The sequence below is a fragment of the Artemia franciscana genome, chromosome 13, assembly GCF_032884065.1.
Source record: "Artemia franciscana chromosome 13, ASM3288406v1, whole genome shotgun sequence".
Lineage (NCBI taxonomy): Eukaryota > Metazoa > Arthropoda > Branchiopoda > Anostraca > Artemiidae > Artemia > Artemia franciscana.
This window is the reverse complement of record NC_088875.1, coordinates 15617292-15632083: the sequence shown is the minus strand read 5'-3', so window position 1 is coordinate 15632083 and position 14792 is coordinate 15617292. Positions and strand designations below refer to the sequence as shown.

The 14792-nt window shown below is 35.1% G+C and overlaps 1 protein-coding gene across 8 annotated transcripts in view; it reads left to right on the top strand.

Annotated features, from left to right (window-relative positions):
- Window positions 1-14792, top strand: part of LOC136034577 (glutamate receptor-interacting protein 2-like) — a 353116-nt gene that overhangs the window by 174286 nt on the left and 164038 nt on the right. For all 8 annotated transcript variants that reach the window (XM_065715826.1, XM_065715825.1, XM_065715828.1 and 5 more), the window contains one exon: window positions 14203-14356. In XM_065715826.1, the coding sequence (XP_065571898.1) occupies window positions 14203-14356 (154 nt within the window). The remainder of the gene's footprint in view (window positions 1-14202; window positions 14357-14792) is intronic.

Sequence of the window (14792 nt, the reverse complement as noted above, 5' to 3'; positions counted from 1 at the left end):
CGTATCCCTTTCCTTCTTAATCTTCATATTCTAACATTTTGGACAAAATAGAATTGAAGAAATCACGGGAAGTGTAAATGCAAAAAAAGGTGTTTTCTTTGGGACACTAGGGAGTGTTAATTATAGGAGGTTAATTGTGCTTATTAAACAAAAGATCGAGCCCCCGTCCTCGTAGAACATATCTGAAGCTGATTTTTGAGACATTCAGAATCTATTCATTTAATTACAGACGTTACTTTTAACCACAAAAGATTACGAATAGCCCCTCTCCCACTCGTAGCTAAAACTCACCAAACTGAGTCGTGGCTCAACCCACAAGTTCCCCTTGCATTCGGCTCAGAGAATCTCATTAGTGGTGGGACACTGACAGTTAATTTTCCCGTCGCAACCATGTATTTTTCCTTTGCCGGACAGGACCTTACCTAAATATGGTCGGCAACTTAATATCAGATTAAGGAATTCCTTCAGCCAGTATGTAATCTTAGCCGGATATTCTCCGATTAGAGGTTTTCTTGTTTCCACAGTCATGTCACAATTTTGAAAAATTAGGGAATTAACTCTTCCTATTCAATCGAGATGGTTCCTACAGTTTCTGCTATATTTAATTACCATCGTACTTCATGTCCATTCAGTCATAAAGACTAGTTAGAAGGGGTTAAGGCTGGACGGACTCGCAAAGAATCTTCCTATACCTCCCATGTTAAACATTTGGAGTTTGCCTGACGTTCCTGAATTAGTGATTTTGGCGGTTTTTATGTCAATAGAAGTAAAAAAATCTGGTGAATATTTTGAGATAATCAAATCTTAAAGCCGACAATTATTTTTTTTATAATTCCAAAATAATTATAAAACCTGTTTCGGGTTTGCATTCTAGATTGCTATGCTTGACATTGTTTTTGTGGGGTATCAAAAAATAGAGCAAAAATTTTTCTATTCACCAATAAGAAGCTTTTTTCTATAATATATACCTCCTGGCTGCAGTCCCTTCAAATACTTTACATATTTGTGTTCCGAAATCAAAATTTCCCCTCAAAAGGTTAGATTGAGCTGTAATCGGAGCATCTAAGAATGCAAAAATTACACCAAGGGGCTAACCACTCGGATTGTTCAGGAGCGATTCAGTCAAGCATTATTTAGTTCTAACCTGTTTAAACAGAGTCTAAAGAAGAATTAAGGTACAGACACCAAACTGCCGGTTAATGAATATATAAGAAAATTGTATTTTATAAATAATTAAGGATAAGCTGCGTCTAATCCTAGAGATAAATTGAACACAGCACAAGGGCCGAATAAGAAGCAATGGTTTTATTTTAAAAAGATTGATCTATCGTTTTGGTTTAATTAAAATAAATTCAGGACAAATTTATGTATTGTAGTATAAGTACAATTTTGCATAATCTTCGTACTGAAATAAGAATTAAAAATATATAAAACAAGCTAATTAATAACTAATGAATGAAACAAAATAACTAATGAACGAAAAAAAATGTCCCCAAAATATTTAAATTTGTTATAGCAAAACCCGAGTCTTGCTGTAGAACTACCAAAGCAAACTACAAAAGCAGTCAATGATCAGTCTCAAGTCCAAGGCCTTTCCAAGAAACAATCCCACCCCTTGGTAAATAAACCCCAATAAAAATTACCCATACTATAGCAGTCAAATGACCAGTCTCAAGTCCAAGGCCTTTCCAAGAAACAATTCAACCCTTTAGTAAGTGAACCTCGATAAAAATGGTCAAAACCCTAATAAAGTTCTTATATAGTTCTTGTTATTGACCACAGTAACATGGGAAAAAAAAGAAATATACGAGGGCTCCATTTGCCAAATGTGCAGGCCCATCGTGAAAAGTTGAAATTATATTATCGGGCTAGAGGCAGACCGCGTTTACCAAAATATATGTTAGAAGACTTAACGGATGCTTCGGTTCACGACGAATCAAGTTCCGAAGGAATTGGAACAAATTCCCCTTTTGTGTTGAAAGTTATCACTTCTGGAAGAAATTTGGGGTAAGACCTTCTAAAAGGCTCACGCCGGATTGTGGATCTGCCTTACCTTTTTGAGAATTATGAAAAGCTCGTGATTCGCCACATGTAAGTTTTTTCTTTGCCTTTCATTTTACGTCATTGATTTACTGCTATCAAAATTATTAGGATGGGGAATTATTCTGGGTTGCAATTAATACAACTTGTACCTTATTAATTCTTGATAATTGTCTTTTCTGCTATAGAGAAAGAATGTTCGATAACTTTTAAAGATATTTTCATCCCAAAACAGAAAGTTAAGAAAGTAACACCATCAGATTCAGCGTATCACAGAACCTTATTGTACAAGTTTCAAGCTCCTATCTACAAGAATGTAGAATTTTGTATATTTTGCCGAAACACAAATCCTAGATGCGTGTTTATTTATTTAATTCTTTTTTCCAAGGGTGATTGTACCGACCCAGTGGTCTTAAAATTTTGCGAGAGGGCTCATTCAAATGTAAATGAAAAGTTCTAGCGCCATCAAAATCCTGATATAGCCATTTTATTCAGCATAGTTGAAAAACCTTATAGCTATGTCTTTCAGGACGACTTACTCCCCCAAAGTCCCCATGGGAGAAGCTGCAAGTTAAAAACTTTGACCAGTGTTTGCACATAGTAATGATTATTGGGAAGTGTACAGACGTTTTCAGTGGGATTTTTTGGTTGGAAGGAGGGGTTGAGAAGAGGAGGTTATTTAGGGGAAACTTTCCATGGAGGGATTTGTCATGGGGAGGAAAATTTTCCATGAATGGGAGGGGGCAGGATTTTCTAGCATGATTTAAAAAAACAATGAAAAAATAAATATGAAAAAGTGTTTTCAACTGAAAGTAAGGACCAGCGGTAAAACTTAAAAAGAACAAAAAATATTACACATATAAGGGGCTCATTTCCTCCTAATCTCTCACTCTTTACGCTAAAGAATTTTTTAGTAATTTCAATTATTTATTCTACGGCCTTTGTGATTCAGGGGTCATTCTTAAGGATTTAGGACAAAATTTAAGCTTTAGTGTAATGAGCGAGGTATTGACAAGTGGGCGAGCCCCCCTTATATACGTAATAGATACCTGCGAATATAGAAGTTCGTTAGGTAAGCTAATTCGTAAGTTACGTATATTTTTACTAATGAAAACAATCGTAAAAAACTAAAAGCTCTAGTTGCCTTTTTAAGTAGCAAAAAATTGGAGAGCAGCTGGGCCTCCTTCCCCGCTCATTTTTCTCAAAATCGTTCGATCAAAATTATGAGAAAGCCGTTTAGCCAAAAAAATAAAAATTCAAATTTCGTTTTAATTATTCATCTGCGCAGAGCCGAAATCAAAACATGGATTAACTAAAAAAACATTCAGAAATTAAATAAAAAACGATTTTTTTTTAAATGAAAGGAAGGAGTAACATTAAAACTTAAAACGAACAGAAATTACCCAGTATATGAAAGGGGCTGTTCCCTCCTCAACGCCCCGCTCTTTACGCTAAAGTTTTTACAGTATTAAACAGTAGATCTTTTAAATTATATTTTTGGTAAAAAATAAGGAGAGGGGCACATTTGAAGGAAGGCCTAAAAATTCAGAAAAGAACTTAAAACAACCATAAGTAGCTACTTATACTATTCCTAAGAGCGAATGCTTCGCTATACCCCACCCCTCGCCCCTCTTTAAGCGACAGTTTATAGCCCATTATATATTTCCCCATTACATTTTGAAATAGCCCCACTTTTTACTTCTGTATTAATTTATGACGAAAGTTTAAAAAAAAAAAAAAAAAAAACTTGCCGATTTGAAAAATAAAAAAATATACTATGACGTTTAGGGGTGTTTCCCCTTATTTTCCAAACTCGTAACTCGAAGAAGAGGGGGATATGTTGGGGGAACTTTACTTGGAGGAATTTGTCATGGGGGAAGAAAATTTTCATGAAGGAAGCCCAGGATTTTCTAGTATTATTTAAAAAAAAATAATGAAAAAATAAATATGAAAAAGCTTTTTTCAACTGAAAGTAAGGAGAAGCACTAAAACTTAAAACAAACAGAAATTATTAAGCGTACGATAGGCTCACCTCCTCTTAATACCTCGCTCTTTACGCTAAAGTATTTTTAGTAATTTCAACTATTTATTCTACGGCTTTTGTGATTCAGGGGTCATTCTTAAGAAATTGGGACAAAATTTAAGCTTTAATGTAAAGAGCGAGGTACTAACGAGGGGGTGAGCCCCTTCGTATACGTAATAAAAACATGAGAATACAGAAGTTAGTTACGTAAGCTAATTTGTAAGTTACGTATATCTTTTACTAATAAAAAGATTCGTAAAAAATTAAATTTTTAGTTGCCTTTTTAAGTAACCAAAAAATCGGACGGCAACTAGGCATCCTCCCCCGCTCCATTTTTTCTCAAAATAATTCGATCAAAACTATGAGAAAGCACTTTAGACAAAAAAATAAATATTAAAATTTCGGTTTAATTATTCATCTGCGGAGAGCCAAAATCAAAACATGCATTGATTCAAAAACGTTCAGAAATTAAATAAAAAAAAAAAAACAGTTTTTTTAACAGAAGTAAGGAGCGACATTAAAACTTAAAACGAACAGAAATTACTTCGTATATGAAAGGGGCTGCTTCCTCATCAACGCCCCGCTCTTTACGCTAAATTTTTTACTGTTTTAAAAAGTAGAGTTAAGAGAAAGAGTCAAACTTTAGCGTAAAGAGTGGGGCGTTGAGGAGGAAACAGCCTCTTTCATATACGGGATAATTTCTGTTCGTTCTAAGTTTTAATGTTGCTCCTTACTTTCATTTAAAATACTTGTTTTTTTATCTAATGATTAAAAAGTACGGATAAAGGTTCTGAAAGAATGTCTGCAAAGGCTTTAAAGGATTTGAGAAATAAACTAGCTAATTTGATCCTCCTAACTCATAAAAGCATATTGGTATTTTTAATCGTACTAATAAGAACTTTGTGAATTACTCGAATAAAAATTTAAATGATAGTTGAGATGCAACTGAATTTGGGGCACGGATTTTTACTTTGAATTTGATTTTAGGGAGTCAAGTGAGACTTAATTTTTCTTGGAATTTGGTTAGTAATTTCCGTTGGAATTTGGTAAATCGACACGGGTCTATTTAGAGGGCATTTCCTATCATGCCCCAAAGGATTTTGTAAAGTTTTGAAATACTTGGCTTTCCTGATTGGTAGTTCCAGGACAGTTTTTGGCTTGGTTACATACATAAATAAAATTGGGTGGTTTAATCTGACAATGAAATACAACAAACTTTCGGTTAGATCGTATAATTTCCACTTCTCGCCCATTTCTAGCTATATTTTATATTTTATTTCATATTTTAATTACCCTACATCGCTCACTACTCTACATACTACCTATCCTTTTTGAAGCTATAGCACTTTCCTTTCTACCAAAACAACAAAATCGCTACTTTACTATTTTACTTCCTCACAACCAATTAGCATTTTATTTACAGGTGCCAAGACATCAATTTGGTTTCAAATATGATGTTTTCTAAAGAACATAGAGCTGGATTGCGCTTAAGACTCATCTTCAAATGCGAATCATGTCATGAGGAAGCCACAATTCACACAGAAAAACCCCTTGCTCCTAGAAGGCTTAAAAAAAAGACTCAACGAAAACCGTAGTCAAAAAACGGAAAAGGACTGATTTTGATAGTGTGAATACTATCAGAAAGAAACACAAAACAGAAACAGGAACAGTAAGTGTCAACAAAGAGGTAGTGGTTGGTGCAATAAATGGTGGAATGACTCACGCCCAGGTTCAAGAACTTTTCTCTACCATTGGAATAAATACCCCGTCTCAAAAAGTCTTTACGAAATTTGAGAAAGAAATTTGCGTAGAATTGGAAAAAGTTCTCTATGACTATCTTATCGAAAATGGGAAAACCGAGCGAAGGATGGCACTGGAAGCAGGTGAGAAAATTCACCCAAATGGAGCTGTAGAGACATGTGTTATAGTTGATGGAAGCTGGTGTACACGAGGTTATGGGAATAGATATCGTGCACTCTCAGGCTGTGGAGTGGTGATAGGTTTCTATTCGAAGAAACTCTTGAATCTAGGAATTAGGAACAAATATTGCTGTACTTGCGTGAAATACAGGCATCAAGTAAATAGATCTGTTCCTGAACATACATGTTTTATGAACTGGCAGGGGCCCAGTACAGGTATGGAGTCAGATATATTAGTTGACGCATTCCGAATAGCAACATCCATGCACAATCTAAGATATACTCGATTTGTTGCCGACGGCGATTCAATTACCCATTCTGGAACTATAGCAAGGGTACCATATGGCAGAAATGTAGAAAAAATTGAGTGTGCTAATCATGCGTGCAAATGCTTGAAAAACAGACTATATAAGAAGCAGCATGAAAATGCCGAATGCAGAAGATTTCTTAGTTCCGCAATAATAAAGAAAATGTGTGATTTTGCCAGAAATGCAATTGTATGTGCCACCACAGAGAAGAAAAGCGTGAAGGATCTCATCAGTGCGCTGAAGGCAATTCCTCTACATTTTTTCCGTGGCGACCATAGATTTTGTCCTACACGCTGCTCGTTCTCCGGGAAAGTTCTACAGGTCAATCCTGAAGACACCCCTAGCATACGACGTAAAAACTGTCTGCTAGAAAGCGCCTTTTCACTAATGCTTCCACAAAACTCCCTTCAAAAGAAATCAGGGAGCCAACCGGAGCAGACAAAAACTACGGCTCGAACGCAACTGCTCCGGATCTTGATTGCAGTGCGCTCGAAATTGCAAAAACAGATTTTTTTTACTCGTCTCCAATGTACTGCAACAGAAATCCTCAGTATCGAAATAGCCACTAGGCTTCAGAGAAATCCTATCGATAATAACTGGATAGAATACAGAAAAAACAGAATTACAGCTTCCGTAGCTGGTGCTGTTTGTAAAAGGCGGTTGAAGACTGTGGGTTCATTAGTTCGGCAGCTGCTGTATCCCAGAAACCACCAAACAAAGGCAATGGAGCATGGTCAGATGTATGAGCCTGTAGCTATTGCAGGTTTTGTAAAGAAAATGGATTGCATTGTGAACTCTGCTGGGCTTTTCATTCAAAAGGAATATGGGTTTCTAGGGGCCAGTCCGGGCGGGATAGCAATTTTTCCTTCGGGTGAGAAGGCTCTTTTGGAGGTGAAGTGCCCTTTGACAGCAAAAGGGCTTACATTGGAAGAGTGGATAGCGCTTAAAAATATATGTCTTGAAAAGAAAGTTAATAGTGAAAAAAAGCTGAAAAGAACACATGACTACTATTACCAAGTTCAAATGCTATTGGAATGTTGTGACATTGATTTTGTATACTTTGTAATATTTTTAGGGGAAGAGGAATTATATTATGAAAAGATTGGTCGTGAACGTGAATTCTGGTCTAACAAAATGCTGCCAAATCTACAAAAATTTTATTTTGGGGCACTGTTACCAGAAATTGTCGACGGAAGGTTGCCAAGAAGTATGGAGATACGAGAACCGTTTATACAAATCCAACTGTGCTAGGTATGGGTAGTTATCATGTGTCATTACAGTCTTATCCGAATACAAATTCAGATATACAAATACTCAAGCAACAATCGAACTTTAGAATATTTTTAATGAACCCGTATGGATAAGCTAAATAAAAAAAAACAAGTTTTTTTTAACTGAAAGTAAGGAGCGACAATAAAACTTAAACGATCAGAAATCACTTCGTATATGAAAGGGGCTGCTCCCTCCTCAACGCCCCGCTTTTTACGCTAAAGTTTTTTACTGTTTTAAAAAGTAGAATTGAGAGAAAGAGTAAAACTTTAGCGTAAAGAGCGGGGCGTTGAGGAGGGTGCAGCCCCTTTCACATACGAATTAATTTATATTCGTTTTAAGTTTTAATGTTGCTCCTTGCTTTCAGTTAAAAACATGTCTTTTTTTTATTTAATATCTGAACGTTTTTGAACTAATGCATGTTTTGATTTTGGCTCTCCACAGATGAATAATTAAAACGAAATTTCATATTTATATGGCTTTCTCATAATTTTGATAGAATCACTTTGAGAAAAAAGGAACAGGGGAGGAGGCTTAGTTGCCCTCCAATGTTTTGGTTACTTAAAAAGGCAACTAGAACTAGAACTTTTAATATTTTACGAACGTTTTTGCTAGTAAAAGATCTACGTAACTTACGAGTTAGCTTACCTAACGAACTTCTGTATTCTGTTAGTGTTAAATTTTAATGCTGCTCCTTACTTTCAGTTGAAAAAACTGTTTCATATTTATTTTTGTATTGTTCTATTTTGAAATAAGGCTAGAAAATCCTGCGCTCCCTTCATGGAAATTTTCTTCCCCATGACAAAGTCCTCCACGGAAAGTTCCCCCAACATAACCCCCTGTTCTCAACCCCCCCCCCCAACCAAAAATCCTCCTGAAAACGTCTGTACATTTCCCAATAACCATTACTATATAAACACTGATCAAAGTTTGTAACTTGTAGCCCCTTCCGCGGGGATTCTGGTGGAATAAGTCGTCCCCAAAGACACAGTTATAAGGTTTTTCGACTATGCTGAATAAAATGGCTATCTCACAATTTTAATCGGGTGACTGTGGGAAAATAATTAGCGTGGGAGGAGGCCTAGGTGCCCTCCAATTTTTTAGATCACTTAAAAAGGGTAGTATATACTTCATTTTTTATATATAATTCACTTGTATATAACTTCATTTCCGTTGGAATGAGCCCGCTCGCAACATTCTATGACAACTGGTTCGATATAATCACCCCTGGAAAAAAAAATCCATATTTTTGCTGATAGAAGCTTAACACTTCCACGGTAGGGTTCCCTGATAGGCTGATTCGGATGGGTGTAATTTTGGTTTTATTACTTTTATCGGGTGTTTCCCTCTATTTTCTAAAATAAGGCAATTTTTCTTAGACTCGTAATTTTAGATAGGTATCTCATATATTTAAAGTCAGCATTAAAATGCGATTTTGTTCATGTAGCTATTGGTATCAAAAATCCGTTTTTTAGAGTTTTGGTTACTATTGAGCCGGGTCGCTCCTTAGTACAGTTCGTTACCACGAACTTTTTGATAAAATTAAATAAATTTGTCACTTCGCTGCGAGCAATTATTTAAATTATATTTTTCTAAATAGGTCTGCATGAAGCAAAAACCAGAAAATATGTTCTTTTTATTTGTAATTTCCACAATTTTATACCGCGTCTCCTGGCAAATAATGATGACCAGACCACAGGCACACACGCAGGCGAGGGATTCACCCACCTTAAATTTGTATAATGCTTAATTTTGTCAGCGAAATGTTTAATTTTCCTGTGTTTTCCTGGTATTTCTTTCGTAAGAGCTGAACCCCCCTCCTCCAAAAAAAAATCTCGAATAATAATCTCTCTAATTTTCTCCTCGAATAATAGTTCTTTTCCAAATAAATATTCCTATTTACTTGTCGAATTACGAGTAAATGAATATACATTAGTCGTAATTTTCAGTGAGAAACCCCTTGAGTTTAATGACGGCAGTGAAATCTGATAACCTTGAGTATTTGTGTGATATGCCGCGATTGAAAAAGAACTAACAGGCAGTATAATTTTTGGAGGAGCGTCCGGCCTTAAGCTCTAGAATCCCTTCATTTGTTTCTTTGCAACTTACCTTTTATGCCAATGTTACTCAATCCTCTCATAGCTTCACTTCCATATTACTGGTTTCCAGCAGTTCTGAGAGATGAAAATGAAAGCCAGCAGTCCTTAGTATATCAGGGACTCACTAACCTTAGTTATTTCATTTGCCATTTCACTACCCCTGATTTCAGAGTGTCCGGGAGCCCCCGGCAATTTAATTTGATATCCATTGGATGGTAGTATGTTTAATACTTCATAGCATTCAAATTCACTTTGATGGATCACCGGTCTTCGACAATGTTCACTTTAGTGGCTATGTGATCCATTGACCCTTTCCACACACACCCTTCACGACAATCCATTGTGAAGACATGATCAGAATAATAATAATAACAACATCAGTAGCTAAATAGCTTGATTCACGACAAGTTTGTTCTGCTGATAGTACCTAAATCAGAATAATTAGTCTAAAGATGTGTTCTAAATGTAACCCTTCCCTAAAGTAATTTCCTAGAAAACAAAGTTTTTTTATTTTTTTTTTTGTTTATTTGTTCTTTTTTCAGACTCGTTTACTTCGTGTTGCCTGCACTAGACCTTGTTTAATTGTAGGAAAGTTCTCGATTGATGAAAATAAAAGCATATAATAATCATATCAAACAGTTCATGTTAGCGAACTGTAAGTAAGGAGCGACCCGGCTTAATAGCAACCGGAACTCTAAAAAACGAAATTTCGATACCAATCGATACATCAAAAGAATTGGAGCTTTATGCTGATTTAAGCATGAAAGATTTGTAAAGCTTAGTCTTAACTATCAAATTTTACGAGCCTGATAAAATTTGCCTTTAATTTTGAAAAAAGGGGGTAAGCATCAATTACATTCAACCTTAACTTAATTTGACCTAACCTAAGATTTGAATGGGAGCATGGGTGCCCAGAGCTGGGGGGCAGAGGGGATGACCCCCTGGAAATTGGAGACTGTATAGTAATTATGAGGTACCCCCTAAAAGTCATAAAATCTTAATGAAAATCACAACATAAGACTCAGCGTATCAGAGAACCTACGGTAGAGATTCCAAGCTTCTATCTGCGAAAATGTGGAATTCTGTATTTTTTTTTCCGGAAAAAAGATCATGGATGGGTGTTTTTTTTCCCCAAGAGTGATCGTATCGACACAGTGGTCCTAGGATATCGCGAGAGAGCTCATTCGGACGAAAATTAAAACTCTAGTAACCTTTTCAAGTGACCAAGAAAATTAGAGGGCAACTAGGCCCCCTCCCACGCGTTTTTTCCCAAAAGTCATCGGATCCAAGTTTTGAGATAGCCGTTTTGTTCAGCATATTCGAGAAATCTAATAACTATGTCTCTGAGAATGACTTAATCCCCAACAGTTCCAGAGGGGAAGGACTGCAAGTTATGTACTTTGCCCATTGTTTACATGTATTATTGGTTATTAGGAAGTTTACAGACGTTTTCAGGGAGGATTTCTTCTGGTGGTTGGGGGGGGGTTACGTGGGAAGATCTTTCCATGGAGGAATTTTTCATCGGGGAAGACAATCTTCTATAAAGGGAACGTCGGTTTTCCCAGTATTATTAAAAAAAAAAATCAAAAATTAAATAAAAAATCAGTTTTTTCAGCTGAAAGTAAGGCGAAACATTAAAACTTAAGAAGAACAGAAATTATTACGCATATGAGGGGGTTCGCCCCGTCGTTAATACCTCGCTCTTTACGCTAAAGTTTTTTTTAGTACTTTCAAAAGAGCTATTTATTCTAATTAAACGGCTTGTGTGATTAAGGGGTTTCCCTTAAAGGATTAGAACGAAATTTGATCTTTAGCGTAAAGAGCGAGGTACTGATGAGGGAGCGAACCCTTCATATATGTAATAATTTCGGTTCGTTTTAGTTTTTATGTTGCTCCTTACTTTCATTTGAAAAAACTTGTTTTTTTTAGTTAAGCAAACTTAAAGCGAACAGGAACTACCATAAAAAGGAGTAGATTTAATGTCCTCTAAGCGTTTTAAAGACCAGGACGTCATTTGCGCTTTACTGAAGACAATTTAATCTCGAGGCGTTTATTTTATTGTCCTTGCATCATCACCATACCAACCAGGATTGCTAAAAAAAAAAATACTAGTGAATGTAGAGAGAGTCTAAAGTATATTGATTATTCATTCCTGACCGGAAGAAAAAAGAAAAAAGGTGTTAAGAATAAAAAAAAATTGTTTCTAGTTGAGGTCGCCTCGGCTCTACAGCTCCAACTGAAATGTTTTCACAGCCTGAATTTTCAATCAGATAAAAAAAAAACAAAAAAACATTTACCTCTACATAGTTCTTGCATGGGGCCAAATACGATTGTAGTTGCTTGTTCTTGAGCCTTAGTCAACAATGTGAGAGATGACGTGAGTCGTGAAATGTATTGGAAGGATATTACCATTTCTGTTGCCCTTTTTAAGTGAATAAAATGTCTCAAGCCCAATAATACATCGGTTACAAGCAGTTACTGCAATACAATGGCTACAAGACTCTCCTCCCGAGGCAACCCGGTAAGGAGCGACCCGGATCAATAGTAACCAAAACTCTAAAAAACGGAATTTTGATACCAATAGTTACATCAAAAGAATCGTATTTTAATGCTGATTAATATTTTTACTGTTTTAAATAGTAGACTTGATTCTTAAATTGATTCTTAAATAGAAATGCTTCTTTTCAGCCTTCATTTTCCAAGCATCAGGCTGTTCCAGGATACCATTTATGGCTGTTTTCTTATATTTTAAATGAATTACACAAAAACACTGCAAAAACAGTTTTCAAATTAATGTAAAGAGTGATGTTTAAATTAAAACGTGTTGAAGTTATCTTGAATATGAAGAATATTTCTTCCTTTTATTCTCATTTTTCATGGTTCTTCGGGTACCGATATGACCATCTTCTGCCGTATTTTTTCATAATTCTAAAACAGAGAAACAGGGAATTTGTTTATTAGACACATCAAACGTTTGTCATATTGTATAGCCAGTTTGTATCTTTCTTTGTTTATACAGAAATACCTCATATACCTCATAATACCTCTATACCTCAGAAAAATATATGTTCTTATTTTTATGTCACGTTATTCAACTTCTTTGGTTCAAAAGCTTGTTATTCTTTTTACAGGCTGAAAGTTTCATTTAGGAAAACCAATCGGATTTCCGTGTTCTTTTTAATGGCTAAAAACTTGGCATAGCAACAATGGGTAAATACAACAACAGGAAAAGCGAGGGGGATTGCGCTCTCTCTTCCAAAAAAGGCGGCAATAAAATTATTGGCTCGTAAAATAAGTCACAAAAATAAGATTCAAATCTAGAAAATAAATTCAAAATAAATTTATTATTAGAAAATAAATAAACAAATTCAAAAATAAGAATTCAAAATATAGGAGGAAGGAGTAATTTTATTTAGTTTTCATTAATTTTATTAGCTTTCTAAGATATAGGGAGGGGACTTCCCCTTCCCCCTGCCTCTGTGCTTTTTTCTCTTTGATTCTAATCGTGATTATCACAAAAGCTTACCTGACTACCCTTTCAAATGCAAGTTGAACGGATAAAAAACGCATTTTCATCTAAAGTGCATACACAGACAAACAAGCAAAAGTTAATCGTTTAAAAATAAAAACATATTTTCTTACTCTTCATTTGCGCAATGGCCATTAGAATTTAGTACTATCTGGAAAATGTATAATGTCTGACCAAAAAAAAGCAGTAAATTCTGAACAAGAAAAAAAGAATACGGCAAATTATGATGTTTTTTTAGTATAAAAAATGAATGAAGATACCTTAGGTGATTCGAGCTATACAGAATTATAACAAAAATGTGTTACACTGCATTGTATATTTTTCTTAAAAGATACATAGAGATATTAATGCAGATTTGAGGCCCTTGTACGATTCTTTAATGAACTATGGCTTTGTATTCTCATTTCCAATTCTTCCAAATATATATTTGTAATCACCGCCATGCTGTTTTTTTAAAGTTTTCATTGGGTATCAGATCCTCACTATCTCATTTGATATTTTAGTGGTTTATATTTTCAGAATTTTTTTTCTCTTACATGTATTTCTTCATGTTTTTTTTATACTTGGTTTATATTTATTCTGAGTGCGCTAGGCCAAACGTCCTTTTTCAGTTTTCTGTTACATTTTCTAAGTTTGAATTTTTTGTTTGATCAATGATTAAGAATACCTGCGTAGGGAATAGGGATGGACTGTCCATTTATTTAACTGACTGAAAAATCCAAAAATACAAAAAAATAGGAGCTTTAAAATATTAATGCAGAAAAATTATAAATTCTTCGTCAAATGTCACCTAACCCTCATAATTTTTTTTTGTGGGTGCTCATTTTTATAGTGAAAGAAAGTGAATTGCTTCAAGTTCCTTTTCTATTTTGACAACTAGAATGGTTTCCGTCAGTCCAAGTCCTTTTAGCTTTTTTGTTGACTAAGCAGACATGTAATGGGGGCAGTTCATTGTTGCCGCTTGTCAAAATTGATAAATGAGAAAATTTGAGCTAATTCCTCTTCTTTTTTCTAGGGTCGTCATATACATCATCGAAAACTACTCAAATAACTCTCTCGCGAGATTCCAGCGGATTTGGGTTTACTTTGAGAGGAGGAGTTCACAAAAATCCATCATTCTGTCGACCCATCACTATCATTAATGTCAGACCAGGTGGTCCTGCCGATAGGTAAGTCTGGTGCGACAAATTCTACGACACATGCCATTTGGTTAACATTAAGAATATTGTCAATTTGGCTTATGATGTGACCAGTCGGTTGTAGAAAATGTCCATCACTAGTGCTATGCTTGGCCAGATAAAACATTTTTGTTTTTTCCATCAAAACATGGATTTTTCCATATGTTGGTATGATTATGGAAAATTAGCACTTTGCTTAAAAACACATAAATCCAGCATAAGAAACACATATATTGATTTAGGAGTCAAAAGTGAGTACGTAGCCTGAGAACAACAAACTAATCTATGATTCTTTTCATAGTCTCACAGCAGTGGTGTAATCAGTAATTTTCAGTATACAATTTAAATTATGTTAAAACTTAAACATAAAAATAAATATCATTTTAATAACTGTAAACTCAGTTAACAGCATACAAAAAAAAATGGA